The sequence below is a fragment of the Gouania willdenowi genome, chromosome 5, assembly GCF_900634775.1.
Source record: "Gouania willdenowi chromosome 5, fGouWil2.1, whole genome shotgun sequence".
Lineage (NCBI taxonomy): Eukaryota > Metazoa > Chordata > Actinopteri > Blenniiformes > Gobiesocidae > Gouania > Gouania willdenowi.
In genome coordinates, this window is record NC_041048.1 from 36,613,237 (window position 1) to 36,639,890 (window position 26,654).

General features: G+C 36.5%; 2 protein-coding genes and 2 non-coding genes across 8 annotated transcripts in view; all 4 read right to left on the minus strand.

Moving 5' to 3' along the window:
* eogt (EGF domain-specific O-linked N-acetylglucosamine (GlcNAc) transferase) overlaps positions 1-5,861 on the minus strand; it is a 31,268-nt gene extending 25,407 nt beyond the window's left edge. For 4 of the 5 annotated variants that reach the window (XM_028447633.1, XM_028447632.1, XM_028447629.1 and 1 more), the window contains exons 1-3: positions 2,421-2,788; positions 908-1,008; positions 637-745 (exon numbers count right to left, since the gene is read on the minus strand). In XM_028447633.1, coding sequence (XP_028303434.1) covers positions 637-745; positions 908-1,008; positions 2,421-2,618 — 408 coding nt within the window. In that variant the 5' untranslated portion in view covers positions 2,619-2,788. Of the gene's footprint in view, positions 1-636; positions 746-907; positions 1,009-2,420; positions 2,789-5,726 lie in introns of those variants that run through there. The other variant, XM_028447630.1, reaches the window with a different exon arrangement.
* A 1,399-nt stretch (positions 5,862-7,260) lies between these two features.
* tmf1 (TATA element modulatory factor 1) lies at positions 7,261-25,488 on the minus strand. Its single transcript, XM_028447496.1, has 17 exons — positions 25,350-25,488; positions 22,756-24,035; positions 20,747-20,850; positions 19,594-19,720; positions 19,191-19,296; positions 18,115-18,257; positions 17,427-17,593; positions 15,779-15,935; positions 15,579-15,671; positions 13,723-13,879; positions 13,424-13,616; positions 11,283-11,352; positions 11,107-11,199; positions 10,900-11,022; positions 10,643-10,801; positions 8,980-9,105; positions 7,261-7,952 (listed from the first exon to the last, which is right to left on the minus strand). Exons 1-17 carry the CDS (start codon positions 25,486-25,488, stop codon positions 7,812-7,814), a joined length of 3,378 nt encoding a protein of 1,125 aa, XP_028303297.1. The 3' UTR covers positions 7,261-7,811.
* trnar-acg (transfer RNA arginine (anticodon ACG)) lies at positions 11,531-11,603 on the minus strand. Its single transcript has one exon. It is a non-coding gene; the product is annotated as a tRNA-Arg (tRNA).
* On the minus strand, positions 12,860-12,932 carry trnar-acg (transfer RNA arginine (anticodon ACG)). Its single transcript has one exon. It is a non-coding gene; the product is annotated as a tRNA-Arg (tRNA).
* Positions 25,489-26,654: the final 1,166 nt, after the last annotated feature.

Below are 26,654 nucleotides of genomic sequence, written 5' to 3' on the forward strand. Positions count from 1 at the left end.
CAGAATCAGAATCAGAAATGTTTTAATGGCCAAGTACAGTTTTTAGGACAGTACAAGGAATTTGTCTTGGTAGTCGGTGCACGAAACAAAAAACAAAGAACAAAGAAACAACACAGCAACAAAAATAATAATAATAATAATAATAATAATAATGATAAATATAAAGGATGAGGGATAAATATATATATATATATATATATACTGTATATATATATATATACAGTGCAGCAGATAATGTCATCATGGAGGTGGTGATCGGGTGGTGGGGGGGGTTCAGTGGGTGAGTCCTTGTTGTCTATTAGTGTGTTTTATGAATTTGTATTGTTTTTTTTATCTTTTTGTTACTTTTTTGATCATTTGTGCATTTTGCTCCCGTTATCTGTGTTTCTAGAGTATTGTTATGTAATTATGTTGTTCTTCATAGGACTTCCAACTTCATGAAATATAACTTTGTTTTGGGGGGCCGCACAAAATCCGACCGAGGGTCACATGTGGCCAGAACCGCCGGTTGCCTATGTTTTCTCAAATGCTTTTACCCTGTAATGACTAGACGCCTATTGTCTGCATCTATTTCTACTTGTTTTCTTCCTGTTCACTCTGTGCGAGCGTGGGAACCAAGGAAACAAGCAGACCTACCGGCGTGTTGGCCTTGCAGAGTGTTTTGAGCTCCGAGAGGCGCTCCTTGACGTAACCAAAATCCGCCTGCTTCCAGAATAGCTCCTGGGCTGCCTCGAGTGAACGGGCCCTGACAGATCACAGAGATAGGCCCATCATTAAAGCTGCTACAGCTCATATATCATGCATTGTGTTTAAACTCTTTCAATCATTAATTGTGAGACTGAAACACTCTTGAGGATGTTAAAAAAAAAAAAAAAAAAAACCTGACATAGTAAATGTGTAAAAGTACCATCCAGAGTCGGCCTTGGTGCAGACAGGGTAGCTGAAGCATTTCTTTAGATCACAGTTTTTCTCATAACCCCAACACAGTGACACGTCCTGCAATGACGCCTGTGAGGAAAAAACATGTGGCATCACATATAGATTTATACAGATTTTATTACAGTGTAGGTAAAGGCATTTACCAATACATATGTATTTTTATTTATTGATATTTATCATATTTAATATTTTATTTATTTTTAAGTCCATTAGCAAAGTTCCACAACAATTGATTCAATAAGATAATTTTCTTTAAAAAAATAAATAAATAAAATAAAATACGAACCTAACTAACCCAAAATCTACTTCTACTTATTTCAGATATAACAGTAATTGTGAAATTCTAAACTTAGGCTGTATACGAAACATCATACTAACGTAACGTACTACTCATACCAAGTCTGACGTCAAAGTTAGTATGTAATACATTCACTTTAGATAGTATGGAAAGATTGAGTAATACCCGGATGTATACTATATATGGGGACATTTTTTAAGTATGCATGGTGGACACAACCGTCCCATGATGCATTGCAAGCGGGAAGTAAAATCATGCGGGCACCAGCTTCATGCTGAAAATCAACCATACTCTTTTCAAAATCAAAGCATCTCTTCTTGTCTTCCATTAGTTTTTAACTCTTTTGTAAATAAGGCTCTTGTTTTAAAATTAAGCAGAAGTTTTGTCAGTAACACAATGGAGGGTCTCCGCAAATCTCTGAAATGTCAGCATGAAATGTGTTTACATGAGTTTTATGGATCAAATGAGCACATGTTCCCACTTGGAAGTATACTTCAGTGGGAACGCTCGTCATCCTAATTCCCCTTCTATTGAAATTTAAATACTGTACACCTCACAACTAAGTTATAAGTAAAAAGACCGAATAGATAAATAAATGAATATTTAATAAAAATGGCATTAACACAACTGGAAAGGGTTGATTGTAGTTCCTAGTGTTTAAAAAAAGGACAGAAAAGAATCAACGTTAACAAATAAAATACAAAACTTCTATTTATTTCAGACATAACAGTAATTGTGCAATTCTAATCCGAGCTCCAAAATACACCTCATGCAAATATTGCTAGAAAACTAAAAACACAATTGAAGGAGAAAATTGTTATTATTATAAATGTTATCATTTTTGTTATCGATACTAACTTTTAGGCCCTCTTATTGCAATTTAAATTCACGTCACAACATAGTTACAAGTCAAAAGATTCAAAAGATGATGAATAAATAAGCAAATCGATAAGATAATAGATAAGTAAATAAATAAATACTGGTAAATAAATCATATACACTATTGGAAAGGGAAGATTGTAGTTCCTAGTATTTGAATGGAAGCGGTAAACTTCCATAACATAACTAAAAGTCTGAAAGCTTTATATCCTGATCCAAAAGACAAATCTTTTAAAAGAGAGTTAAACTTCAGCCATGTTATCATTAAGTCACATTTCTTCCCCGAGTGGAGCTCAGTGCTTACTTTAAAAGGGCAGAACGGGTCCAGACGACATTGTTTGGCCACTCTCTTGTTGTTGTGGAAGAAGTACGGCAGGTGCTGTTGCGGCAGTGAAATCCAGCTGTAGTTGGAAAGCTGCGCTGCTGGTGAGCCGGTGTTTTTTTTCTCAGAAGTGACTGCAGCAGGAGACAAAACTATGCTCAGTGCTACTAACAGCAGCATAGTCAGTGTTACTCTGTCATATCATGGAACGATCACCTCTCTCTGAAGCCCCCTGTGAGACAGAGAAAAGACAGGACACTAACTTTCCCTCTGTAATCTGACTTCACGGCTTAATGCCACAGTTTACAAGCATGGGGCAATAAACGTGTGTGTGTGTGTGTGTGTGTGTGTGTGTGTGTGTGTGTGTGTGTGTGTGTGTGTGTGTGTGTGTGTGTGTGTGAAGTTCAGGGAGGTCTGAGTCCCACATGAGGAAAAACTCCTGTTACAGGAAACATTACTGCCTCCTTCCGTCTGTTGTCTGCCACTTAAAAAGCAAATAAAAAGTAACAATGTGGCTCATGTCAATGTCATTCCTCATATAACATGGATTTTCTTTTTTTTTTTTTAATCTTTATTTATAGTGACAGTCAGGCCATGACAATAGACATAGACAGGTTTTAATTTCTAGACCAGGGGTGCAACTTTTTTTTTTTTATTAATTATGGTGGAGGGCCACAGGCCAAAACTAAACATTCATGCTCCAGTGCATGAAATTAAATATGCCAATAACATAACTGTACAAAATAAACACTGAAAGTGGTTTTGAAATTAAAGAACACTTTTCTTTATTGTGTTTCATTTATGAAACATCTAAAAGTCTTCAAAGACATTTAGTGCAATAAATTCAACAAAATGGGACACAACATACTTGCTTATAAGATCAAAACACTAAATTTTCCACTGCTTGGAAAAATCCATAAAAACTCGAGAAAAATAATAGAGTTTTATATAGCGCATTTCAAAGAAAACTCACACCGTTTTTCCACCGGGCAGGAGCTAGAGCTAACTTGGAGCTAGCGTGTGTTTTGGCTCCGTGTCATTCTGTTCCCACCAACATAGCTCCAGCTCTCAGAGCTAAAAACGAGAGCTACGCTTTTGTTTTTGGCACCCGCCTAGCACCCGCCGTGCTAGGCGGGGTTATCGACGTTCCTCTAAAAACGAAAAGCAGCCATTTTTTAAGCTGGCGGGCAGCTGGTCACGTTAGCGGAAATCTGACAAAAACACTTTTAAAAGTGAGTCCAAGAAGACAGAGCAGTGGTCAGAGGAGGAGAACATTGTTTCCTGATCCTGACCCTTTACAGGAAACTTTAGATTTTTTCTAATAAATCACTGTACTGTATTATTTTATTTTTTTTAAATGTTTTTAAAAATATCAAAAAAACAAAAAAAAAAAAAAACAACAACTTTAAATATGAGCAGTGGGCCAAAACTAATCGATTGCTGCGGGCCAACTTTGGCCCGCGGGCCCCAAATTGGACAGCCATGTCCTAGACAGTTCAGACGCCACAAACAGCTTAGTTTTCTTTATATTTTGCTAAAGCATTACTATTAACAAAAACCATTCACAGTTCCCTTTGGTTTTCCAATATTAAATTTGACATTTTTAAAACTATTTTTAAGTATTTTTTTGCTTTTTAAAGTGTTTTTAACCACACTATTTCTAAATAAAGCAAAAAATAATAATGATTATATTTTAAAAATCTATTAAAATTATTTGGTTCAAACATAAAAGGATTGACAGCCCTTGTATCTATTTTTATATTTTTAAAGGGGAAAAAAAAGCTGAAAAAAATCCATCGCTTGTCTGACATTAATACAAAAATTGACATTAAAAAAACATAAATAATTCCATGAACACAAATTGACAACAAAAATAGGAAAAATTCATCATAATACACAAAACAAGAAAAACACACTAAATTACTTTACACACACACCAGCAACAAAAACAAACCATGTATTAATGTTCAGATGAAAGACCACAAGGTGCTTGTTGTTATTTAGAGTAAAAAGTTGTGAGATATGGTGCATTGTTTGTAAAGAAGGTATGGTTATTGGTTAATGTTAAAAAACAATTACTGAACGGTTTCTGTGCGAAGATTATAATGCATTGATTGCTAGTGTTAGTAAATTGAGACTTTGTTAACATTTAAGTTAGGAAATCTAGAAAAAATTAAAGGGGTAGGAACAGTAGGATAGGTTAGATTATATTTTTTCCTAATCCTTTTTGTTCATGTAAACAAAGATATGAAAGAATCTGGAGAAGCAAGACACTGTTTTGTTTTTATTTCTTGATGTTAATTTATTTCCTTATATTATCAACTGTTTTTAAGTTATCTTTTACATGATTGAAATAAATCAAATCACATTGATCATTAAGATAAATCTTAACATGAATATAATTGATAATGTGGCCCTTGGGTCTGATATGATCCCATTTCTGTGGCCCCTACTGTAATAAAAGAAAAAATATACAAAATGACGATAAAGACACAGAAAAGACAACAGAAATACACAAAAGGAAAACATGATTACACAAAAATAACTCAAGACATACAAAATGACAGAAAAATGCAAACAAAAACAACAACAACAAAAAACACACAAGGTCAATATACGAGGGAAACATAATCCATAAAGACTCAAAAACCCAAAACCACAACAAAAAATGCACATAAAAAATAAGAAATACATACATAAAAAGAGAACAGATATACACAAAATGACAGAAAAATGCACAAGAAGAGGACAACATAAATATACAAAAAGGAAAACAACAAACATCTAAATGCATAGGAAATTGTGTACAAAAGCAACAAATATACACAAAGTGACTGCATAAACACCCAAAATGAGGAAATAAAACATAAGCAAAAGTTGTCCATCTATGTAATATTAGATGGTAAAAGTGTGTATTCTCAGTGGATTAAGTAGAGGAAACAAATATGTCCACCTTTGAAACATTTAATGAGCACATGTTAGGAACCAACAACCTGCTGCTGTATATCAAACTTTTAGCTAGCATGAGATCAATTAGCTCCACATTAAAGTTACAACTCATCGATGAAACATCAAATAGTTTATCTAAAGTTACTAACACAGTGGTTACAGGCTAATATGTAGCTTTACTTTCAAACAAAGAGGAATAATGTGAGGTCTAAAGTGTCTAAACAAACTGACTATAAATGTGTTTGGAGTTACAGAATGCTAAACCTGGCAGTAGCCATTCAAACGTCTTATATTACAGAGTAAATAGGTGCTAAAGCGATAGGAAAGCAGTCAGTTTACCTGGATAAACAGAGCAGTTTCTACCATCACGTTCACACACAGTGAGAGATGCTGCCGGTGGTCGCCATAACACCGGAAACGTCACACCAGCACGAGACCGACATCAACCACAAGATGGCAGTGCGTGTTAATCCCATTGCTCTATTTTAAAGTCTAATAATCCCATCCTGAACGGACTATCATATTGTATTTGGAGGATGGAAAGCTTCAAATAGTAGAGAAGCATTCAGGGTTTAAAGTCTGTAAATCTGGTCTCAACAAGCCCGAGTTGAGTTTCCCGCATAAAAAGTTTTAAACTAGTGACGTCACCCCAACGATCTACGTCAGCGATGTAAATCAGGCATAACAAACAGTCAGTGGCCAAAAATGGCACAAAAAAAGAATGAAAAGTGACTAAAATGGGCCAAAAGTGCGGAAAAAATGTGTAAATAAAGAGGAACCAGGTGCTTAAATGGTCAAAATGTGGAACAAAAAGAGGCAAAATGCAGGAGAATGGGAATGTATTGGTCAAAAGTTAGATTATTTGGAAGAAAATGGCAAAAAAAAAAAATATTAAAGAAAAGAGAAAAATTGGACAAAAGTGTCAAAAAGAACATACAAAAATTGACAAAAAAGGGGGATATTTAGCGGGGAAAGTTAGCTGAAGTGTGAAAACAGTGCCAGAACTTTTTGAAAAGGGGCAAAAAGGGACAAAGTTGCAAAATAGCCAAAGAAATGGGTAAAAAGGGGTTAAAAAGAAACACACAAAACGCCAACATAAATATGACCATAAAGACCTAAATTACAATAAAAGACGGATGAAAAGTACATAAAAGAACAGATCCACACAAAATGACCCCAAAAACACACAAAACAGCAGAAAAATACACAAAAGGACAACAAAAACAGATCAAACACAGTACATAAGGACAATAAAAACAAACGAAAGGACAACAGAATTACTCCACAAACATTTAAAACGACAACAAATACACACAAAATGACAAAAAAATACACAAGAGGACAACACACTCAAAAATGATTTAAAAAAAAAAACAAACAAAAGATGCATACTGTACGTGCAAAGGCAATATACAAAAAGTGACCACAAAAAAGACAATGATTCAAAAACGAAAGCCCACATAAAAAAATGCACAATTTAACTAAAAAAAATATGCAAACCCTTTGTTCTTTCCTGTATTAATGCCAAGATAGCTCATGATTCTAATGCTGACATAAATGTTGATAACGTACCCCTCGGATCAGACATTCATACACATTACTTCAGTAATAAATTCACCAAATCATTAAATAGTCAAAATTAAATTTTCAATAAAGGTGACAAAATAAACTTCTTTTCCAAACATTGTGTAAAACTTTTAATCTTAAAGAAATGCAATTTCACTTTTAATATTTTTTTGAAAATGCTTTAACTTTACTAAAGTGCAATGATTAACTAAACTTTTTACAACATATATCATTTGTGTGCGTCAGTGAAATGAGGTGTGTAAAAGCAAAGTGCCAACATGTGTTCACACCAATAAAACAAGTACAATCGTGGGGTTTTCCCACCACCCAAATAAACGTTTATTCATTTACAGATGTGTACAGACCTCCATCACCATTTATAATCAGCTCAACACAAACAGGAAACTGCACGGTGTTAAAACAATAGTTACATTTCTATCTGCGATGCTGTGGTGAGTTTCTTGAATCGTCTTGATGAAGTGAACAAATGAATAAATGTGTAGTATAGTGCAAAAGATTCTTCCCCCTGTCTCACAAATAAAAACGTCCAACACAAGAAGATGTTTAAGGGTCAATTAATGAGATTTATTGGTTGACTGTAGCTCTCCTTCTTGATTCTGTGATATTATGTGCACACTATGATGTGCACAATCCTAAATTAAATAAAGTCAATTATCAGTAATGAGGATTAAATAATACTTTGATCATCACCTAGAGCAGAAACACAAATAAAGATGAATTATTGTCCCACTCTCATACCTCTACCTGCCGTTCCTCTGGATGTGTTTGTGATCCAGAGGCAAAGCGCACGTGCGTGTGTGCATGTGCGTGTGTACGCAAACAGGAAGAAACGGGTGTTTATTTCTGGTTCTTCAGCAGTTCATCAATCTGGGTTTTGTACATGTTCTTTACATCTTCCAGGTCCAGCCTTAGTTCCTCTGCTTCCTCGGCCTTTTCCCCGTACATCTGCAGGATAGTGTTGTGTCTCTGCTCCAGATCCTGAAAATCAGATCCCAGAACTCGTCAGAACAACTTCTTTTAATTAATTTTACTTGTGCTTAAGTAGGTTTTAAAACATGTGTCAAACTCAAGGCCCGGGGGCCAGATCGGGCCCTTTAAAGCCTCCCATTCGTAAATAGTCAAAATGAGAGCAAAAACACGACTCATTGTGTAAATCACCAACTGTTTCAGATTTACAGTAGATATCAGTACCTCCTAATACAAAAATGTAATGAAACTTTACAATTATTTATATTTACAGGGCTCAGTTGTCCCATGCCTATATCACATGATGGAAGTCATTTTTAATCTCAATTTTTTTGTAAATCCAACATTTTTCCTCAAAATTCCCCAAATAAAAAAAAAATTGGTCACAGCCCTGTTTCAAAAGAAGTAATTTGTTACATGACTACACCCAACTGTAAATGAGTAGGGTGACACCTTAAATCGCAGTACTGAATTGATTTCAGGTCAGTAGTTACATTAAACATAATCCATATGTTCTTAGTCGTGCCATTTCTGATCAACACCCCGTCACTTTCTTGGATTTTTTGAGGTTAATGCCTACTATGTTTTTACCTACATGGCACGGCACTGTTTTAGAGCATGATAAAAAAATATATATTGAATTGAATTAATTAGTGTTATTTTATGTAAAAAAGTAATATTACATTTTGGACAAACCTTTCATTTTATACAGATGCCTTTGTGGAATATAAATTAAGTTCCAATTTTTGTGCAAGATTTGGTCTCTTTCTTTTTGAATTTATACATTAGATGTTTACTGTATGCAAGGGAACTACGGCAAAATTTATTACCAAAAATAAACATGGGGGGTGAACGTAACTACTAACTTTTACTTTGAGTACTATTTAATTGAGCTACTTTTACTTGTACTTGAGTAATTTATGACTGACTTACTATTACTTGAGTACAATTTCAAACAAGTAACAGTACTTCTACCAGAGTATGATCTATCAGTACTTTATACACCACTGTTTTTGGGTTTTATTTTCCATACTTGTACCTTTAGCTGAACCTTGAGCTTGGGGATCTCCTTCACTTGCTCCTCCATTTCGTCGTTTAGATTTGTCAGTCGAACCAGTTCTTCTGCCATCACAGAGCGACTCCTCTCCAAACTGGAGATTTCAAGCTATACAAACACAGAGAAGTGCATTCTGAAATGTCATTCCCACTGAGAGCTCATGGACCTGTTATATGAAGCTGAATTTCCTCCTATCGCACTAACTTCCGGGACTTAATCGGTGCGTGCTGTACTACGACGTTGGCTAACTTCTTACTGGGCTAAATCACCGTGGTAACTTAGGCTGAACACCTAGCCTGGTCGGGAGCAAGTTTTATTCTGGATAAGATCTGAGCGAGTACTAAAGTTCTGCCTCGTTACCAATCCGTTCTCTTGTAAAATGAGCTACCCAATGTTAGAAGATCCTGGTTGGTGCAGATCTGACAGCTGCGTTTAGGAAAGAAAGAATATTAATGTATAAATGCAATCCTTTCATGTACCAATGACATCCTATATGAAAGATAAAGATTTAAATCTGATGGACTGATCTACAGTCAGCTGATGAAGCAAGTTTCAGGCACTCTACGCATTGCAGACGGATCAAGTCATTTCATTAATTCATACATAAGCTATAAAGATACTGACAACATCAGCAGGAACATATTACAGTGAAACAATGCGCTCTCATCCCAGTGATAAATTGAGGAGGACTACCTGAATAGAAACATGTCTGTGCCATAACCTCTTAGGCCCCAAGGCACTTTTCTCAGAAAATCAAATACCCAAGACAAATAACATTTTTCAAGCTAATTTTTTTTTTCAGATTAAAGTAAGACCCTTAGTGGTTACAGATGATGAGAAATTTTGGAAATATTTCATACTGAGTGACAATAAATCATGTTTTAAATACAGAAAACTGTAGTGTGCTCAAAAAAACCCTAGAGATTTACATCAAATATAAAGCCAATTCTCAAAAGGGAAGGCTGTAAAAGCAGAAATAATTGAACTAATGTATGGACATAAACTGCAGCAAGTTTGGAGATAATAATAAACAATTGGCCAGATAAAACGTTTTTGTAAAAAAAAAACAATTCAGGCGGTAGCCCACTTTGCCACAACTGTGCCAAAGTTTTCCACAAGTTTGGGAACAAGTGTGTAACTGTAATATGTCAGTCAAATTGATTCCAATCATTGTTAGTCTTATGTTTGACAACTAGATGTTGCAATTTGGCTTGAAATAAACACATCCATTTTTATTCAGGTTTCTGGTGTGTCAGAACCTGCTCAGAACCTGTAGTAATTGGTGATATCAAATACTATGGGACCGGGTTTAGCCCTGGCCAATAAGAGCTGGATAAAGGAGGGACCTGCCATTTTACGCACGAGCGCTATACGCTCAGTAAACTGATTTCTCGACTGACAAATGGATGGATATATGTAATGGTGGTAACTACCTGATGACAAAATTTGGATTTATCAAAATATGGAGTTTTATGCACAATGGAGCAACGTTTGATAAGAAACAAAGGTAAGACACTATTTGTCATCATTGCGGATTTTTGCCGCTGTATATTTTTGATTTTATGCCATTGTTTTGGTACAAGATATACTCATCCAGCTTCACAGTACAGACCCTTTGTGTATGCATTGTTATGATCAATCTTACCTGCAGCTGTGCTATCTCTCCTTCCCTCAGTTTCAGCTGAGACTGGAGGTTTTCTAAGATGTTGGAGCCACCAGAGAGTCTGGCAGCCTCGTACAGGTTGGTGCTGGTCATGGACATGGACATGTTCATGGTGCCCAGTGAGTGATCTGTGGTGTCATCCTGTTGGTTATAAAAAAATAAAATATAAAAAGTAAAAATAGACATCAAAGCATTTGACACTCGCAATGAAACTAAGATAACCAATGAGAAAGGAGCACCTGAGAGAGCATAGAGGTGTGTAGTCCTGCATTATCTGTCCCGCTGATGGAGCTTGATCGAGACAACGAGGGTGTAGAAGAGCCGGGGAGCTCTCCAACAGAATAGCTCATGGACTTCCTCTCCTGATGAAGGATTAATTAATTAAAGGTAAATAACAGAGACAGAAATTACAAATCTGATCTTTCAAATTTAAATTGTATTTCAACCTTTTCCTTAAGGGCCTCTTGAGCTAAGTAGCATTTCTTCTTCTCTTGCTCCACCTTCATTTTCTCCATCTCAAGCTGATTGGTCAGCAGTAGCTGGTGGAAAGAATGAAAGGAAGCAGACGTTAACTATGTTTTTTTTTTAAAGAGGTTCATATTCTCAAACAACGCAGCAGCACCTTTTCTTTTTTGGTTTCCTCAAGCGTTCGAGTGTGTTCCCCTCGCAGGTTTTCCAACTCCACGTGCTCCCTGCAATGGGAAAAAAAAACATGAGCTAATATACAACATCATTCATTAAAAGAAAAAAAGGAGGAGGATTAAATAGAAAACCATCAAACATTTAGTGCATATTCGAGAAATGCTTGTGGATTACTTTAATAAAATAAAGGACAAAATGGATTACTCATAAAAAAAAAAAAAAAAAGTTCGAACCAGCCAGGAGTCGAACCTAGAATCTTCTGATCCGTAGTCAGACGCGTTATCCATTGCGCCACTGGCCCTGTAAAACTCCTTTTCTCTCCTTCACAATAGAATACCACAATGGCAACAATAGGGCTGAAAAGGGGATGGGGGGAGTGGGGTGAAGCAGGGCTGCAGAGACAACTTTAACGCTCATCCTCTACAGAGAACTTCTTTCTCCTTGCATGTGAATGTTTCAATGCTGTCTTCAGTAAAACTTAATGTGTGTGTGATGCTACAGTTTGGAAGAGAATAGTGCTATATTCTTACATCAGACATGACCAACTGATGGCCCGGGGGCCACATGTGACCCTCTATCTAATTTTGTGAAGCCCCAAAGTGAATGCACAAAACAACACCGCAAATAAATAAACAAAAGGACAACACGATTACACAAAATGATTCGAAAGAAGAAGAAGAAAAAAAAAAACACATTCCAAAAGACATAAAAATGCAGCTGAGATGGGTCAACAAATTCACACAAAAATGACGCCAAAAACAAATACAACCGAGGACATGAACACAAAAAACAAAGGAAAAATACACAAAAGGACAACACGATAACACAAAAATGACTCCAAAAACACACAAAATGACAGAAAATATACAAAAGGACAATAAAGCCACATAAAAGGCAACATACTACTCCAAAGACACAAAATGAAATAAAATGTGAAAGACAACAAAAACCCAAAAGGACAATTAACAAGAGGACAACATAAATCCATAAAATAACTTAAAAACTTAAAACTAAAGGCCACAACAAAAAAGCACACAAAAAACAGAAACCACATTAAAGGAGAACAAATATACACAAAATGACTTCAAAAACACACAACATATTTGCAGAAAAAATACAGGAAAAAACTACCAATGTCTGATGTAACATTACATAAAGAAAAAAAACACATTACTCATGTAAAAATAATGAGCCAGCAAGGAGTTGAACCTAGAATCTTCTGAGCTATACACACATATACTGTATGCATAAAATGATTCTAAAATCCCAAAAAACCACAACAAATGACAGAAAAATACACAAAAGGACAACACGATTACACAAAATATCTGAAAAGGAGAAGTAAAAAAAAACACATTCAAAAATACAACAAACTTTCACAAAAATACAACAAAGGAAAACACACAAAGGAATAGAAAAAAAGAATTGAAATGAAAACTTCGTCTTTGTAACGGTTCCGGAACCAGACGTTAGGAACATAAAAAAGGAGAAAATACAGGAAACAGTTACCGACGTCTGATGTAAAAATACATAAAGGAAAATAATGAAAAAAAAATCCGAGCCAGCCAGGAGTCGAACCTAGAATCTTCTGATCCGTAGTCAGACGCGTTATCCATTGCGCCACTGGCCCATACATGGGTTGCATGAGAAAATATAAGTGGGTAAGACGAGCCCAGTCTATACTGTAAACGAAATCCGCAAGAAACAATCTATGCTATGCTAATTAGCTCCTCTATACTCACTCTACCTCTCTATTCACAATATTCTCCCCACAAATTGCAGAGTCCACAGGTGCTAGTTTTCATTGGAGGGGCGGGGCCAACAGTGTTAGTTTGCGATTTTGGAAACCACCAAAACATCACAAACTAACATTTTCAGCCAATAGATGGCAGTCACTCTAAATACACTACATTGAAATACCTTGACTAAAATATCAAGAGTTGGAAAATAATTAATGAACAACACTACTTCACACTGAATACATTTCTTTTCAGCAGAAAAAAAGGGAACTTCCTACATCTCTTGGCATTCAATTTAAGAAAATTCTTAATGCAAAACTATGATTGAAGCCATTAAACAAGTGAGGATGTATTTATATGAAATTTCATCTCATAACGTCACCTGTTTCTGTCGTCTTCTAGCGTCTCTCTTTTGTTCCTCTCAGCATCCAGCTGTGCCAACAGTCTTGCCTTCTCCTGACGCAGGATGGAATTCTGGGAATCCAGAGAGGCCTGTTGTGATTTGTTAGACCTCAGCTCCTCATTGGCTGATCGCTCTTTCTCCACAGCGACAGCCAGCTGTGCCTGTGCTTCAGCTGATGAAAACAAGCAGGACAGACTATCAGGACCAGTTACTGGACTTCTCTGCCCACTCTTTGGGTTAAAGGTTTGAGTCTTTAAACACAGTTATAAACTTCTTACCCAGCCTATCAGAGATGTTCTTCTCCAGTTTCTCCCATGATGCCGTTTGTCCGCCTAGCGACGCCTGTAAGTTTTCAATTTGCCGGAGTAGAGGCCGTGTGGCTGAGGTAACGCTCTGGCTGAGCTCCTGGTTTCTGGTCTCTGCTTCTTGTAGTCTCTGAAAAATATTAACCAAATGTTGGCCACTGTTACATGATGTTTTTTAATGAGGAATTAATTATTAGTAGTATTAGTATTCTGCTTCATGTTTACATGGAAATAGTTATCATATAGGGGGAAAAACAGGGCCAGGGGCGCAATGGATAACGCGTCTGACTACAGATCAGAAAATTTTAGGTTCGACTCCTGGCTGGCTTGATCTTTTTTATAAGGAGTAATCCGTTTTTTTCCTTTATGTATTCTTACTGGATTTTGTCTTTTTAGGCCGGGCTACCGGACTCAAAACGTCACTCACTTTGTTCTTCTTCTTCTTAATGAAAATCACTATTTCTCTGTTATTCGTGAATCGAATCAGGCTGCAATTTGGTAGATATAATCTATGGATGTGTGCCCCAAGAGGCCCTAAAAAAAAAAAAAAAACCAAAGTCGATCTTTCATTTATTTGCGAGTCAAATAATACGACGGTTGGTGGTACCGAATCATTGACACATATCAATATATAAATGGGGCCCATTACCCTGTACGTGTCAAAGGGGTGCCAGGCCACATTTTTCAAATGACTACTCCTCTGTTAATGCTCGTTGAATCGGGCTGTAATTTGACAAGGATATTCTCGGGACTATTTCCGGTCATTTCTAAATTTCGGAACGTAGTTGTGTGATATATCGTTTCAAAGGAAATTCAATGTAGACTACGGTTTTACGTCGCCCATTTTGATTTGTTTTACTCGGGGGAACTGAGTTATTTGACTGAATTCTCAGGAACGTGGTACGTGCTTTTCAGCTATTCTGCCTGGCCGTAGATCATCCAAACTTGTTTATGTAGCTCAATCTGTGAATATGTGTAGATTTTGTTGTCCTTTGTGTGTATTTTTCTGCCATTTTTTGTTTTTTAAGTCATGTTGTGTATATTTGTTCAGCTTAAGTGCATTTTTTGTTGTGGTTTTGGGTTTTTGAGTCATTTCTTATGGATTTATGTTGTCCTTTGTATATTGTCCTTTTTGGTTTTTGTGCATTTTTCTCATTTTGGGTCTTTGGAGTAGTGTGTATTTATGTTGTTCGTTATGTTTTATTGTCCTTTGATTTTGGCCAATCAAAGCCAGCCATTAGTGCAAAGACTGCTCTCGCGCCACTCTACAGGATGTTAAGTGGAAGAACTTTATGACAACCCGCACTTTGTTGGTGAAGCCCTGCGTCCTGGTGCAGGGCTTCATGTCCCCGATGAAGCCTGTTTCATTTGCCAATGTGTGTGTGTAATACAGTATGTCTGTGTGAATGTCCGCATGTTTATGCTTCAGTCCATTCACTCTTTTCATTAAATCATGTCCTTTAAGGCTCTTATTAAATAAATAATCTCTGCTGAAGTCCAACACTTGCTTTGGCAACCATCTTGGATTATGTCGTCATTAGCACATCATCGCGACAGGATGAACCAGAATTAATTTAAAGCGGAATTAAACATATTCCAGATTGAGGAACTATTCCATTCGGAATTAAAATCAGAATAAACCAGCCACTTATTTCAGTTGTAAGATAATTCAGAATGGCCATTTTCAATCGAAATTAGGTGTTTACGAGGTAATTTTAAAGAGGATTGAATTTTTAATCTGAATTAAAGCTCTCATGTAAACGTGGCATCTTTCTTTCTGTTTAATTTCATCAAAGCTAAATCTTATGATTGTGTTAGAATTGCGTTACCTGTTGAAGCTCATTGATCTCATCTCTTAAATAGTCTTCCTTTCGTGCCTGTTGTTGCTCAGCTCTCTGCAGAGCTAATCTAAGGTCAGCTACCTGTAAAAACAAAAGTCATACAGTTAACGACTGAAAAACAAAACATACTGGTGAGAAAAAAAAAACAAACAAACAGTTGGCGCATGTTGATTGTGGGTGTGTGATACCTGGTTGACCAGGGCCTCTTGCTGTATCTTGGCCTCACACTCTGCTTTCTCCAGAGCAACACTCAACTGCTCCTTGGCCTGTGTTTCTCTGCTCAGAGCCACTTCCTCAGCCTCGCTGACTCTGCTGGCATTCACCTTGTGAAGCTCTGCCAACTCCCTGTGATCAGAGATGTTCAACAACATAACATAAAACTGATAAAACTCTTTATAATAAAAAAATAAAATACAGCTGACAAACTATGTATTACAAAAGTTCTGAAATCCCACAATGACATTTGACGAATATGTGATGTACCATGAAAAGAAACAAGAACGAGTCGGCCACGGGGCGTTTTGAGATACTTACACATTCTGAAAGGGTGTATTCTAAGCTTTCCAATGGTGTCACACACTATTAAATTCACGACTATTTGATGAAGTTAAAGCTGTTTAAATATTGGTCATCACCAAACTAAATAACAGAGAAAAAGGGCTTGAAAGATTCTGTAGTAATTGTCACCTCTGGAGCAGCCAAATGAGGAACCTTAACAAAGTCTGTGTTTGCATCACTTTGCATTAAACCAAATGGTTGTCAATAGCTGTCTTAACTCTTGAAATGCAATTCACAGCCAGTTAATATCTTTCAAAAACAGTCATACTTTTAGCAGCTGTATTCCCTGCTTATTGCCTTTATCAGATGAGCTGACGTGCTGTTTGTGACTAAATATGACGCAGCGTTAGAAAAAAACAAAGGATTATCATCCTAAATGTATTGTTTCCATGGTTAGAAGAGGTGAGGAGGACAAAAGCTGCTGCTGCAAACGCACTTCATAAAGCAGCCTTAGTCAGACATATCATCAGAATAGATGCTTAAGTAGCCAAGTGCTTTACTAAAACATGTGGTTTATTGGCTGAAAACAATAAGAGTGTGTGGATAGCCAAAGACAATCACTATGGTAATCAGCTGTTGGAATTCCACAAACTCAAGCAAGGACGCCACTAGACAGACAAAGTTTACCGTTTTAAACCCTTCAATTTTGCTATTTGAAGCATGGAGTGCTTTCCTTAAAATTTCAACAACCAGAAAAAACAATTTTCCCAGAAAATCAAGGTTTTTGTTTCTCTTGATTCTGGTTTTCTCATAGTGCGTCACAAATATAAGGTATCTTGTTTCATATCTTATCTTAATAACATTAAAACACTATTATTTCATTGATAATATGTGTTTAACATAATAATAAAGGATATATATTATTTTAAATGCAAATTAGATTATTTCCACTCATTCGCCCTCCTAGTTTCTCTTTCTTTTTCCTTCCCTAAGAGGGTGGGGCTTAATGCACTAAATCCCCCACACGAGAGTGTGCAGCCTACTTCCTTTTTTTTTTTTTTTTTTTTTTTTTTTTTGTGCAGCCTACTTCCAAAGATGTGGTGGGAGAGACATGGCAGAGGAGTACTTGAGGACAAAGCAAGCCCACCACAAGGTGTCACAACTCATATAACTAACACCATCAAAAAAAATAAAGCCACAATCAAGTTTCTAAGTTTAGCTAGCATTTGATGAGTGATAAACTTTGTATTATGACTTGAAATGACGTAAATGATGAAAAATAAATAGTATATTTAATATGGACGTTTTTGTCGCCTGTGAATAAGTGTTAGTATTTACTTATAAGCGTTGTCCAGAGCAGCCTGGACACTCCGGTTTTTCTCCTTCAGCTCTTCAGAGTCCGACTGCATCCCATACAGTTCCTTTTCCTGCCGTTCCACCACAGCATTCAGCTTCTTAATGTTCTCCCTGTGCTGTTTCTCCACCTCCTCTTTTCCATCCAGAACCTGATCAAATCATGATAATGCAAAATAATGTTTGAACACTGAACTTGTTCTCTATTTCTGTACTCTGAAAGTAAACATGCCAAGTCAAACACATTTTAAAAGGGACAAGTGATGAAGACGCCAGACGGATTACCTAAAATTACAATGCTAAAACGTATAAAAAAAATAACAAGAGAAGGAATGTTGCAGGTAAGTATGTATTTGACAGTTTAACACGAAAAAAACTCATGCTGATTATTGTAAACGTGCAACCAGAATGCTGTTTTGTGCTCGTTTTAAGAAAATCACACAAATATAAAAAAAAACCACACTGTAAAAATGCAAAGATCCAGACATTTCACTTTGCATTGGACATTGTTTACAATTCAATGTCCAATTTTGCAGATCAAGAATAAAAAAACTCACACTGTGACATATCTATGTTGAATAAAATGAGGAACTAATGCTGAAATCCTCTATTTCCAACCTTGGTTCTTGGTGTCTAAAAATCATGTCCACATTGTAAGGGATAGAGTTCAGACCTGCTGCAGGTGAATGAGTTCCTCCTCCTGCTCCTTGATCTTCTTCTGCTGCTTCGTGATCGTTGTTTCGCTCTCTTTCTCCTTCACTCGCAGCTTTTTGATGATGTTGCAGTGCTGCAGCTGCTGCTTGGATAACTTTTCCCCTAAAAGCAACAGAATGCACATATTATGAGTTGACACAATGATTAGGACTGAAAGAACAGTAAAAAACTAAAGGAAAAACAACAACAAACCAAAAAACCTCTCCCATTGAAGTCTAGCTTGTGCAAATCACAAGTTTATGGCTGGTCGGCAACTGGCGGTCCCTGTGTCACAAATTTTGTATGGCCCCCAAAGTAAATGCCCAAAATGACTCCAAAAACACACCAATTGACAGAAAAATATACAAAAGAACAACAAAAATACACTAAGGACAATAGAAACACACAATAATAACTCCAAAAACAACAAAAATGCAAACAAATTCTCCCAAAACATACGTAACAAAACAATACAGAACACATAAAATGACAGAACAATATACAAAAGGACAACAAGAAGCAAAAACGCACAAAAATATCTCCAAAAACCCATACAACAAAAATGCAAATAAGGACTCCAAAAATGCACAAAATAGAAAAATGCCCAAATTGATTTAAAAAACTCACTAAATAACAAAAAAATACACAAAAGAATAACAAATAGAAAAAATGACTCCAAAAACACACAAGCACAACCAAAATACACAAAATGACAGAAAAATTCATAAAATGACAACAAAAACAAACAAAATGACAATAAAACCAGAGAAAACAACAAAAACAGGCCAATTCCTTTGCTCTTTCCTGTAATAATGCTCAGATTGGTCGTTATTCTAATTGACATGAATGTTAATAATGTGGCCCTCTGAACAGATAATCACTACCCATCTCTGTACGAACCTAACCAAAAAACTAAGTTAAATACTTAGAGAGCCCTTATTCTGTCACTTATTAATAAAACCCATTTGCAGATACAAGACCAAATCTTATGTATAAGTAAAACCCAGAGCAGGGACAGGGGACATCACTTGGACGGGCAGCAGAAGAGTTTATTACCTTCTTCAAGCAGACCTCTAATCTGCTCCTCCTTCTCCTTGATGATTTCCATTGTATCACTAGAGTTTAGACGTGTTGAAAGCTCCTCACGCAAGCCTTTGATCTCCTGTACCACAAAAAGAAGAAAAATATAACTTCATCAAAAGCATTGATGGGACTTTCTTTTTTTTCTGATTGCACAAATGTTGTCTCTTAGTCTTGGACATGTTGTTTTCTGTATTTCTAAGATGTTTTTGGTGATCTCTTTCTAGCGAGGGTATAAAAACAATGAAAACCACACCATTATAATTATGATCATTCATACAGATGCTTTCACACATTTTCTCAATGATGTAGAAAGAAAAACAAAGTTGTTGTCCTGTGTGCAGCAGTGTGTCCTCTGGCACGTTGTAATCCAACTGACCTTCTTAGCTATGTCCCTCTCTTTACACGCCAGCTGAGCCTTCCGTTCTGCATCTGCTATGCGCTGCGTGAATTCATCTTTCAGAGAGTGAACACTGGTGCTTTCCTCTTTCAGGCTTATCACTTTACTGCAGAAAAACAAAGGCAAAGTTAATAAAGATAACCACGAAGATAAAGTAACCAAAAGTCATTTAATATTCGGTGATGTTTTTACGCCCAACAAAAATGTTCTTAAATCAGTAACATCTCAGGGATTGCCATCAAAACAGTGAACAATCTACAGCTCATTTTTGATTGTTTGGTATACTATGTAACAAATACAGAGTAGCTCGGATTATTTAACTTTTTTTTGTATTTTATTTGTATTTTCCTTCCTTTTCTTTATACTGCTTTTTGTTTGAACTAGATTTATATTACAGTTGATACAGTTGTTTAGGATTGTGTGTTGTTTTAATTTGAATAAGAATAATAATTTAAAAAATGTGAAAATATTTTTTTAATCAGTAATTACTTTTATCAATTACTAGACATTTCAGGCGACCCGACATAGGGTCACGACCCCAAGGTTGAAAAACATTGTCGTAGGTTAATGATAACTTGATAGTTTCTATTACTGTCAAATATTTTAACCCCTAATGGTGAAATAACTGATGCATCCTTGTGTCTATTTATTTTTGTCCAATAATTATGGTCTGAAATGAAGTAATCAGGATCATTTAAATTAGGTTGATGAAAACTTAATAAACCTGATCAGATTCAGTAAACCATTGATCCCTGAGGGAGAATTGGGTGAAATTAATGCTGCTCTCATAAATCCTCATATGACAAATAATTACGAATAATTAAAACTAATGTCAGTACAACTTATATCTACCTTTTAATTGGAGCTTACAAATAGTTTTAAATTACATTTTCATTTTTTACATACATTTTTGTTTAATTACATTTTCTTTATTTTATCATTATTTATTTTGTTTCCTCACAGGAGTTGAAAACTAATATTTTCTGGAAAAAATTGATAAAATATAAAAAAAAGAATTAAAGAAATAAAGCGGAAAATACAGAATTAAAAAAAAAAAAAAGAAATATATTTCATAGAGCCCTATGTACTATATAGTGCTTCTCTTCCCCAGCAGTGAATGCAGTCTACTCACTCTTTGAGATTGTCCACCTCCTCCTCCAGCCTGGCCTTGTCTTTGCTAGCTGTAAGCAGCTGTGATTCTCTCTTCTCGAGGCGCCCTGAGAGCTCATCGATGACCTACAACACACCCACAACATGTTTTGTGTTTACAGACAAGGTTGGAAAATAAAACCTCTATTGAGGAATGAAGTCTGATAAAACCACAAATTTAGACTAACAATATTATTTGACTCAGAAAACTATAACGTGAGTTCTATGGGTGGTGCAATAAGTGATATGCTGGAGTTAAACATTAATATTTTTTATTTATTTACATTTTTAATCATGTTGCATTTGTTGTTTTAGCTTAAAAATACATGTAGCGTAATCTTTTCAACTACACACAGTGTAAGTATGTATATACTGTATATATATATAATGGGTATGTGTCACAGCCATAAGGAAAGGTGAGCTAAACTTTACTATTAGACCTAAGGGGGTAAGAAATGGGTAAAGGAGTTATAAAGGACAAAATAATGCATTTAATTAGATAAAAGGCCGTACTGGTTGGATTGACTTTAGACACTTAAAAGGTACCTGTAGTTTATTTTAAGTTCAGTATTACATCTCAGTCTGTGTCGGATTTTGTGAAACTGACAATAAAAAAACTTCTGCAGTGAACAGTGTTGCAGCTTTTTATTAGGCCAAGCTACCGGACTCAAACCGCCACTAACTTTGTTCTTGTTCTTCTTCTACTCCTCTGACATTTGAAAACGGATCGGGCTGAAATTTGGTAGGTATAATCTATGGATGTGTACGCATCGACGCTCGGAGCCCGATTTTTGATTTGAGGCCCCAAAAGAAAGATTTCCCATTTATTTGCGAGTCAAATAATACATCGGTGGTGGTACCAAATCATTGGCACATACCAATATATAAATGGGGCCCATTACCCCGTACATGTAACGGGGGTGCCAGGTTTTTCAAATGACAACTCCTCCATTAATGCTCATTGAATGGGGCTGTAATTGGACATGGATATTCTATGAGCGGATGTCAAGAGCCTCTCAGGGAGCATTTCTTCTGGTAATTTCTACATTTATTGGAGCATAGTCATGTGACATATGGTTTTAAAGGTATTTCAAATTAGATTCTGATTTTACTTTATTTAATTTGTTTTACTCTGGAAGCGAGTCATTTCACTGAATTCTCGGGAACATGGAACATTCAGCGCGGAGACGTTCCGCGGGCCCGGCCGTAGATCATCAGAACTTGTTTTAAATATTTGAGACTGATATTGCAAAGTACTATTGTGTGATTTTCTTACAATATATCGATTATACAGAATCGCTGAATCATGATCCATGTATTGTGTAACGTATGGTTTGTTCACACATTTGATGACAACAAATTGACTTAGTGGAGTACATTGCTTTATATTATCCAGTGAAAATGTCTATAGAAACATCTCAATATCTGTCTTAGTCTAATGCAGTGGTTTTCCAATTTTTTCTAATTTGCCCCCCTTTGAAGAATTAAACATTTTTCATGACCCCCAGCTGAACAAAATTTCAATGAAACGGGTAAATAATACATTTTAACATTTATTGAAAGGCAATAATTATGACTGTTCTTCTTTAAAACTTTGCAAACATAACATAAAAAAAGGTTTCATATATGGGGGGGGGGGGGTTCACACCCTTCCCAGGAGTTGTTCTGGGGAATTCTGGGGATTTTCAAAGGTCGAAACTTTCCATGGGAATTAACAGGAGATTTTTAGATATTGATCTAAAAAAAAACAGCATAAGTTAATTAAAAGTTACTCCCAATTTCCAATTCATTCCCATGAAAAGTTTATATTTTTTGAATATTCCATAAATTCCAGAGCTTGTTCCTGTGATACATGATCACATTTAAACTGATTATAATGGCGTTTTTACAACATTGATATTTACACAACCTCGAATATAACTCGAGGAAAGTCATGTGCACAAAGCAAATATTTACAGCCTGGCAGTGTATGAGGTTTGCATGGTGTGTTACCTTTTGAAGCTCTAAAATCTGCACGGTTGAGACGCTTTTCATGTCTTCAGTGATTGGTGGTATGATCTGCTCAACGACCTGGGAAGTGGGATCAGAGCCAGGGACCTCTGACTCCGACTCTGTTAACTCCTCTGGTGGTTCACTATTCACAGGTGTTGCACTTCGCCCGCTCTCCTCCATCTCATCCAGCGACTGCTCCTGCATCGTTTCCGTCACTCCGTCCTCATTCACCTGCTCGTCTTTATCTCCCTCTCCCTCTTCAGCCGCCTGCTGCTTGTGGCTCGATGTCGCTAACAGACCAGGACCTGAAGTGACCGACGCCAGCGTCCGACTCGCAGGAATGTCATCGTCCGAGTTGACCTCGCTGACACTCCTGCTGTCCAACGACTGCACGCTAAAGGAGTCGATGCGCTCGAAAGCATCTGAGGAGGATCCGCAGCTCTCTGACAGTTTGGGATAGTCCTCCAGTCGAGGGAAATCTCCACACGTGGAGGCGGTGAGAAGCTGGAAGGAGCCGTGCATTAGGTGAAGGCCGGCCTTGCTCTCTCCGGTTTCCTGTCTGGAGCTGGCCGAGCTCTCGCTTAACACGCTTTCATGGTCCAGGACTTCGATGTCACTGGTGGTGGAGGTTCCTGAGGAAAACGCACTGACTGGAGGTGACGGGGTATCACTTTGACGATCCTCTACCTTCGTGTCTTTATGGTCTAAAAGTGTCACTGTGGTGGATAAAGTGGGTGGAGGATCTGGAGGGTCTGGTGTTTTAGGTTCAGAAATGTGACTTTGGGGGGCATCGATGCAATCCTGTTCTGAAGGTGTGTTGAGTTCTTCTGCTTTGGAGTCCATGGGAAGAGTTGAGCTAATATCCGTTTCCTCACTAGTAGCTTTAGAGTCCGACTCACATGAAACATCACTTGATGTAGAAACTGGAGTAATTTGTTGCAGGAGGATTTTTTCTGCTGTTGTGTTTTCATGACCCTCATCAGGGACGTCAGCTTCCACATCTTTTTGGATCACAGCTTCTTTGCTTCTCTTCTGCTCCTTCTCCCGAGGCCTCCGCTGGGATTTAGCCGGGGCAACGGACACTACCTGGGTTGGAACATCTCCAGGTGGCAGAAAGCCGGTGAAGAAGTTCTCGGATTCGTCTACAACAGTGCGAGTGACGGGGGTAGTGATGGCCTCTGACGAAGGAGGAGGGGTAATGATCTTGTCTTCCATCGGTGCTTCCCACTGCGCCATCCCCCATCCTCCACTTAACGACAGCTTTCCAGGTAACGACACATCTGATCAAATAAGGCGACATCGTTAGTCATTGGCATGCGCAATTTCACTCAAAAATTTGTGTAGTAAAATTTGAATGGTATAATATTAATATTATGTGTGGTGAATGTACCAATGTTTGATGTGCATGTATAAACTGTATATAACCTTTGTGTAGAATATATATTGAATGTGTATTGTAAAACTAGTGACATTAGTTTCCTTATTATAATATATTTTTATATTATCTAGAGAGACTTGTTTTGTTTTTTGTGAAGGGGTAGGTGTGTATAAGCTTTTGCTTCTACCTATACGCTTTGGGCTATTTAGTTAGATAATAGAGTTTTGTTTGCTCTGTATTTTTGTCTTTCTGAAGACTGCCAAAATAAATTCAAATTCAAATATGTTGCTATCATAATTGAACGGTAACTGAGTTCAGATAACTGACTTTGCAATTGTAATTGCCATGAGAATTCTACAAAAATGGTCAATTATTATTTAACGTAACCCTAGGGAACCATATTACAGTTCTATGTACAGTTCTACACATGTGTAGTTAACAATTATCAAAATATGTTTCATATCAAGCGTTCCCACATTTTACAATTTAAAAAAAGAAAAAATAATGGAGGGGTATATTGACACAAAAAGGCTCCGATACCCAAATCAAAAATGTTAAAACCTATTTTTTTTTTTATTTGGAAGCCTAACAAGGTAACCAATAGTTTGGGTAGAACAAGGGGTTCTCAACTGGTCTCACCCTCGGACCCACAAATTTAGTTTTTCAAAATAAGCTGTTGAAAACAGATTATTTTGCTATTTTGCTTATCTTTTTTTCATTTTTTTTTTTTACAAATCTTTATATTTTCCTGCGCAGCATGCATTTCACAGCATGCCTGTTAAAAGAAAAGTTTCTTTCGAAATAAAAGACAAGTCCAACATGTGAGATATTAACTTTTTATTTATTTATTTATTTTACCAGCTATCCACAACCCACCCAGTACAGGTCCCCGACCCACTAGTTGAGAATCGCTGGGTTAGAAGTTAGGTAATAGATATTTGTTTTTAGTGTATTTTACAGCTGATTCAGGAGTCATTATCGAAAGAGATGCTAACAAAGCTAACACAAGAGGGAGGCTAACTTTTAATAGGTTATTTACTTCAGGTTCAGTAATTATGATTCATTTTTAACTGAACTTTAGTAGTTGAGCACGTAATTGGAACCGACTTTCTGAGGAAACGAAATAATTGTAATTTAATTATAATTGGGGGAAAATGCTGGCAACTGGCTTGACGACGTAATTGTAACTAAAAGTGTAATTTTTGGTAGCACCTACCGTCGTAGGGCATCACTGTTGTATCGCTCCATTGGCCTTCTTCTTCCTGGATGTCCAACACTCGGTCAATAGACTTCTGAGCCTGTGTCAGAGCTTGTTTAGCAAAGCTGGACAGGTGAGAAGTGTTAAACCAGCTCATCCTGACGGATAAAACTAGCTCAACCACAAACTTCACGAGGAGAGAGTATTTAACGCGGCGACAAAACGTAAACAATTGTTCACGTTTTACAGATAGTTACCATAAAAATAAAAAGCGAGTTAGAACAGCTGCATACCGCTGCTGTACACGGAAAACGTCAACAAGATAGTTTGACTTCGAAAAAGCTAAGATTTACACCCGTCAGCTTGTGTGAATACAAGTTTATCCGATACCACTACATAAAAAACCCCATGCCGGTTTGGTTTATCGTAAATTCATTTTAAATTTGAGCTTATCTCGGCTTCTCTGCTTGGTCTTCATCGTTTGTTTTGGTCGCCTTCAACATGTAGCACAGCTAGCATTAGCGCGTCACCTACTTCCTGTCCACGTAGGCGAATGACGTCACAAATATGTCATACACGGATCTGACTGTGGCAGCAGGTAAACCTATTTACAAACATTGATTGGAAGGCTGCCTTACACATTTTTTGTTAACAACAGGAATAAAAAAAAAAAAAAAAAAATCATATTAAACTCCTGCACAATATTTATCCAACCAATCTATATTTCTCCACATTTTTAGATACAGACAATAAATGCAGTTTTGCAATAATGAACCAGAATCTCTTACAATTTGTTCTATTACTTAAAACATAAGAAAAATTAAGTTGATTTCATTGTTGTTCTTTCTGGTAAGCAACTCTAAATAACCACAGGCTGATAAAAAAACTTGGACAATTCATTCAAAAGCAATCAGGAGACTTGGACTTCCACATCGTTTAGCATTGAAAGTTAAGTTGAATGCATTTCCTGTTAATTTATTTGTAAATTTTGACAAATTGTTTATTGTTCAACAGCCAATGCAAGGAATGATTATTGAAGTTGGAACTTGTTTAGTTTAAAGGTTGATTATGCTTATATCCAATACCATGTTAACCACATAGTTAAAACTAGATTAATGATTGATGTGAACCACAAATAAGCTAAGATAAAATGGTTAAATAAGTAGTTTAAAAATGATTTACATTGTTTAAAAAATGCTGTGGTTTAAAACTGTTTAAAAATACCTGAGTTAAAGTATTAAGTTAACTTACTTTAACAATTTGATTTTGTTAAAAGACGTAGTTAAAAGGAATGATGATTATAAATATCTGATTTGTTTCTTT

What these genes read in the sequence shown, in the direction of transcription:
- tmf1 (XM_028447496.1), bottom strand. Translation starts at nt 25,488, where the DNA reads ATGAGCTGGTTTAACACTTCTCACCTGTCCAGCTTTGCTAAACAAGCT. An exon ending in AAGAGGCCCTGGTCAACCAG is followed by an intron (nt 15,672 to 15,778) that starts GTATCACACACC and finishes TTGTTTTTACAG; the next exon opens with GTAGCTGACCTTAGATTAGC. An exon ending in CTAGAAGACGACAGAAACAG is followed by an intron (nt 11,353 to 13,423) that starts GTGACGTTATGA and finishes TTCCCATTGCAG; the next exon opens with GGAGCACGTGGAGTTGGAAA.